The sequence below is a fragment of the Lycium barbarum genome, chromosome 9 (genome assembly GCF_019175385.1).
Source record: "Lycium barbarum isolate Lr01 chromosome 9, ASM1917538v2, whole genome shotgun sequence".
NCBI classification, from domain to species: domain Eukaryota; kingdom Viridiplantae; phylum Streptophyta; class Magnoliopsida; order Solanales; family Solanaceae; genus Lycium; species Lycium barbarum.
The window spans coordinates 113,890,030-113,896,029 of NC_083345.1; the positions used below are offsets into that span (position 1 = coordinate 113,890,030).

Consider the following 6,000-nt stretch of genomic DNA (forward strand, 5'->3'; position numbering starts at 1 on the left):
TCCCTTGAATTTCTTCTTGTTGGGATAGTTCCTTGGTCCCGATGCCTTTTTCCTCTTTTTCAGATTAGTTGGGGCAGTTTCAACAATATGTGCTCCCCTTATGGTTGATCTCCCATTTACCTTCTTCTCCGCTGCCTTGTTATCTTCCTCGATTCTCAACCGAACAATGAGATCTTCCAGTGTCATCTCCTTTCCCTTGTGTTTCAAGTAATTTTTGAAGTCCTTCCATGAAGGAGGCAACTTCTCTATCACTGCCGCAACTTGAAACGCCCCACTAATCACCAAACCTACACCAAACAATATGTAAGTAATAGTGTACTAATACTTTCGACAAAGGTATTAACCAGATTTATACCTTCAGCGAGGAGATCGTGGATGATAACCTGCAACTCTTGAACTTGAGTAACAACAGACTTGCCATCTACCATTTTGTAGTCCAGAAAGTTGGCAGCGATAAACTTCTTTAGTCCGGCATCTTCTGTTTTATATTTCTTTTCCTACGCATCCCATAGCTGTTTTGATGTTCCCACATTGCTATAGACGTTGTAAAGATCATCCTCAAGTCCGCTAAGAATATAATTCTTGCACAAAAAATCTGAGTGCTTCCATGCCTCAGTTACAACAAAACGTTCATTCTCAGGTGTTGATTCCGGCAGAACCGGAACATCCTCCTTAATAAACTTTTGAAGGCTTAAAGTAGTTAAATAGAAGAACATCTTTTGTTGCCATCGTTTGAAATCAATCCCGGTGAATTTTCCGGGCTTCTCTGCCGGAGCCGGTGCTGGTGCGGTACGACTGGAGGACACAACATTGCTCGTAGAACCAACCACGAGGGCTGGTGTGGCATTAGCAGTAGCATTAGCATTCAAATTTGGAATTTGGTCTCCCATTTCTGTCATAGGAAACAACAGAAAAATATAATAAACAGTGACTCAGTTTAAATTCAAAAAATGTTCGAACTGAATCTGTTTTGACAGCAATAAATATAATACACAACGGTGAAGATTTTATTTCTTCAAACCGAATCAAGTTTACACAAGACTGATTTAAAACCTTGAAACAGAATGTAGGAAACTGTATATTGTATACTTGATGAAGTTTTTATATCTTCAAATCAAGTATCCAAATGAGTAGAAAATTCTGAAAACTTTAATCTCAACCGGAGTAGAAAATCTGAAGATTTTAGTCTCCAAGCAACATACAAGTTCGTTACATGCAAACAACAAAGACACAAGTTTCTTTTATTTTGTGGACAGCACTGTTTTATGTTAACGAAAAACAATTTTTTTTTCTTCCAAATAACGTTCTGTAATCGTTAAACAACAACAAGTGAACACAGAAATAATTGATAAATTCCTTAAGCTTGTTATCCTCCCGTGTTCAGAACTGTTGTAAAGCAGAATTAGAAACTGGAAAGAAAACCAGTAAGTAGAAAATGAAAACAGCAACTGTGTGAATAAAAATATCCGAGACCACAGAATTCACTGTGTGTCCTTAAGGAATTTAACCCCCTCACTGTACCCGAGGTTACAGATTATTTCCTCCCAGGATATAACGGATATACCTGTCGTAGGAGTGGCGGTACCTCAAACGCCTACGACTTCGGCGAACTCAAATGTGGCAACGATCAGATCATTTGACCAAATCCAAATCCAAATCCAAATCCGAGCCGAGCGACGACGACGGCGCGAGGGGAGTCCCTCTTCTTGACCCTTTAAGAGCTAGAGGAAGTGCTTTCTAATATAAGCACATAACTTTCCCTTTTTACCACCAATGTGGTACAAGGCTCCTTTTTCAAAGGAACTTTGCTTTGAACTTCATTTTCCTTCCATTATTTTTTTCCCTCCATTTCTCATTCACACCAACTTAGCTAGCTTCAATCATTAACTAGCTTTAACAAGAGATTCTTCCAGAACCATATAGTCGACAACTGAGCTTTTCAAGATTGGGTAATCTTTTCATAAATTTCTTGTAACACACCCCAGGAAAAATAACCAGATTGGAACAGGTTATTAAGTTGTCAAGATCCTGTAATAGTTGACAGGCATATATACTACTTATATGAAGATGCCTCAAGCTTCTCATATCCCAAATGGAATTTGGAATGCAGTCTTTACGATAGATTCCAGTCACTATAAATGTCTGTAGCTCCGTCAGGTTGCATATAGGAAACGGAATGTAATCAGAATACCGCAGCTCCGAATACTTCAAATGAATCAGATATTGTAATGCATCTACAAGTGTCTTACGCAGCTTTACGGAACTCAAATCTAATACTCTCAGGTGTTTCCAGGATCCAGTCAAAGCTAAATCAACCAAAGGAGAATTTACACTGGGACTGAATCGTAAGGTGGTGATATTTCGTCCAAAACTAACTTCACAAGCTGGTGCTACGATATTCAGACGTCCGGAACTGCCTCTGGAAGATGGACATATAATCATACTGGTTCAAGGAGGAGGAGAGTAAGTGCCTGAGCATTATTTAATTCTCATAATAAACAAGAAGAAGCTAGAACTATAATTAAATTGATTTTACTTACCACTGATCATGTATCCTCAGCGAAAAGTTGCCACTTTTAGCTTTCATCAGGGTAAATTCGTGTATTAAGTCATGAATATGGACGGCTTTGAGCTCCCCTGAGAAATTTAGTTTAGCCACCATCACTAGGTTGCTCCTAATTAAATCCATCAAGTAATCCATTGCAACCATCTCTAAGCTCTTCGATCCAGTACTGGCTTCAACAAAAATTTTGGCGATCCATAATCGTATCAGTTTTTGAACAGGAACTTTCTGTTCCTCTAGAAATGAAGCAAAGTAGAGAAAGCATTTTTTCAAATGAATGGGCAGGTGTTGGTAACTCGATTCAATTATATCCATGCAACCTTGCATTTTTGACTTCAAACTTTCAGCGACGTCTTGCCAGTAAATTACTTTCTTATGATCATGTTTTGCAAGAAGACCAGCTACCAGTACAACTGCAAGGGGTAATCCTCCACACTTTCTCGCTATTTGCTTACCAATCTCCTCGATTTCTTGAGGACAATAGTTGTCTTCTTTGAATACCTTCTCCTTCATTAGCATCCAACTTTCTTCTTCAGTGAACAAACGAAGGTGATGAGGATTCGAAGAGATCATGGCATATGTGGCGATTGATTCAAGTCTGGTAGTTAAAATAATCCTACTTCCGTTATCATCATCTGGAAATGGTCTCTTTATATCATCCCATACCTCATGACTCCAAATATCATCCACAACAATGAGGTACCTCTTTCTCTTCAAATGTTTGTATAGCTTCTCAGCTAGTTCATCATTACTCATATTTTTAGTACTATCATCAAGCTCAGAAATAAGACCCAATAATTGAAATAAGAGAGCTCTCTTATCATAAGATTGGGAAGAGCAACACCACAAGCGAATATCGAAGCGATTGTAAATTGCTTCATGATTATACAATTTCTTAGCTAAAGTTGTTTTGCCTAGTCCTGGCATTCCAAAAATAGAGATCAAATCTAATTCCCGAGGTCCTGTCACAAGTTGCTCCGTAAGCATTTCAGTCTCTTGTTCAAAGCCGACCATCACGTCCTTTGCTTTGATGAACTTGATGTTCTCTCTAGTGATGGAGGAACAATGGAAGGTCGAATGAAAAGTCAGGAATGTGTTGCAATTCTTTTTTGTTTTTTGGTTTTGAAAGTCTAACAGGGATTTTTTGCTTGGAAACTAGGAGGAAACATCTAATAGGGAACCTTTTGCTTGGAAACTAGGAGGAAGCATCTAATAGGGAACCTTTTGCTTGGAAACTAAGAGGAAACATCTAATAGGGAACCTTCTGCTTGAAAACTAGAAGGAAAATTATGGGATGTAAAGAAAGAAAATAAAGTCATAAATGAGATCCTCCTGTAAGTGGGAAAAATAAATAAGTTCACTAATTAAAAATGGTGACAAGTTTGATCAGCCAAAGTCAAACTTATCTTAAAAATGTGATTAAGTTAAAATGAGACTGAATAATAATTTTTAAAACTTTTTAATCTTTTACAAAATACAAAAAGACCTCAACTTAATCTTAAAAAATCCACCAGCCCTGTTTCTCCTCTGCCCACCCCTCCCCCCAATTTTTTTTAAAAACAAGTTTTAATATTTTTTATTTGTTTTTTCACCAGCCCCTTTCCTCCTCCTCCCACCCCTCCCCGAACCCCCAATTTTTTTTTTTAAAGTTTTAAATTTTTATTTGCTTTTTCACCAGCCACCCTCCACCTAAAATGTTTTTCTTTTTTTAAGTTTTGATTCCCCCCTACTCTCCTCATCCTGCAACCCTCCCCACCACCCCACCCAAAAAAAAAAATTAATAAAAGTTTTGATTTTTTTTAACAGCTCTCACTCCTCCTATTCCCACCCCACACCCACTCCCCCCCCCCCCCCCCCCCACCTCAAAAAAAATATTTTTTAAAAAAAATTTAGAAAAGTTTTTCTTTTTGTTTTTTGGCACCCGCCACCCTTCCAAAAAAAGAGGTTTTGCAAAGTTTTTGTTTTTGTTTTTTTGCACCACCCTCCCCCCCCCCACCCCCACCCCAACCCAAACCACCACCACCACCACCACCAAAAAAATGATTTTTCTTGAAATGAAGTTTTGATTTTTTTTTCTTGGTTTCTTACTTCCCCCACCCACCCTAAAAAAAATTGTTTTTAAAAAAAAGTTTTGAATTTTTTTTATTTTTGGTTTTTCGCATCCTCCACCCACTCCAAAAACAAAAAAAATCTTGAAAGGAAGTTCTGAATTTTATTTTATTTTTGTTTAGGAAAAGTATGGATAAAATCCAGGTTGTTGTTGTTATGTGTTCATAGTGAAATAGATGGTTTTTCTGTTGTTGTCCTGATATGATTCAGGTTTAGGAAATATATCCAACATATCGGTTTTTGTTCTTGTCTTGGTATTTATCTGGTTCTGTTTGTAGAAGATAACCAACAGCTTTGTAATTGTTGCAATAAGTTCTACACTTTTTGCAATAAGTAGACAATCTGTTGCAACGACTCACTAATCTATTGGACATAGCTTCAGTTATTTACTTCTGTTTGTAGAAGATATCCAACAGATTTGTAGTTGTTGCAACAAGCTCTACACTTGTTGTAACAAGTAGACAATCTGTTGCAACAACTACAAATCTGTTGGACATAGCTTCAGTTATTTTCTTCTGTTTGTAGAAGATATCCTACAGATTTGTAGTTGTTGCAACAAGTTCTACACTTGTTGCAACAAGGAGACAATCTGTTGCAACAATTACCAATCTGTTGGACATAACTTTAGTTATTTGGTTCTATTTGTAAAAGATATCCAACAGATTTGTAGTTGTTGCAATAAGTGTAGTGCAACAAGTTCTACACTTGTTGCAACAAGTAGACAATCTATTTATGAATCAGCAAATGTTGAGGAAAAATATAGTCAAATTGACAGCCAAACTGACAATCAATCCTCAGAAAGAAATGAAGAACAGAGCCAAGAAGTAGTAGATACAAATGAAGAAAGTGAAGAAGAACTAGAAGATGAAGAAACTAATGATGGAAATGAAGGAGATGGAGCACATCAAGGAAATCTGCTACACCCCAAAAGGCAGTTGATGAACAAATTATTACTTAAGTTGTGGTATTTGGAGCCAAGGTGATTGTTTAATAATTTCTGTTTTTTTTTTGTCCTTTATAGTATTTGTGAATGATGTTTATGAACTTATTTATTTTGACTAGTTGTGGTATTTGAAGCCAAGGTAGTTGTTGAACAATTTCTATTTATGAACTTATTTATTTTGCTTACTAATTGTTGCAACATATGCATACAGTTGTTGAAGAAGTTGCAACAAGTGACCAATTTGTTTCAATAAGTTACTAATCTGTTTCAATAAGTTACTAATTTTTTTAAACAAGTTGCTTAGTTGTTGCAACAAATTACTCACCTAGTTGGAAAAAATCAAACAATTAAACTATTACAAAAACTAAAAAATGTCTCAACAGAT

At 36.6% G+C, this 6,000-nt stretch overlaps 1 protein-coding gene across 1 annotated transcript; it reads right to left on the reverse strand.

Moving 5' to 3' along the window:
* Positions 1-1,146: 1,146 nt before the first annotated feature.
* Positions 1,147-3,633, reverse strand: LOC132611487 (putative late blight resistance protein homolog R1A-10). The gene is made up of 2 exons (XM_060325905.1): positions 2,541-3,633; positions 1,147-2,443 (listed from the first exon to the last, which is right to left on the reverse strand). The coding sequence occupies exons 1-2, from the start codon at positions 3,575-3,577 to the stop codon at positions 1,894-1,896; spliced, it is 1,587 nt and encodes a 528-aa protein (XP_060181888.1). The 5' UTR covers positions 3,578-3,633; the 3' UTR covers positions 1,147-1,893.
* Between the last annotated feature and the right edge of the window lie 2,367 nt (positions 3,634-6,000).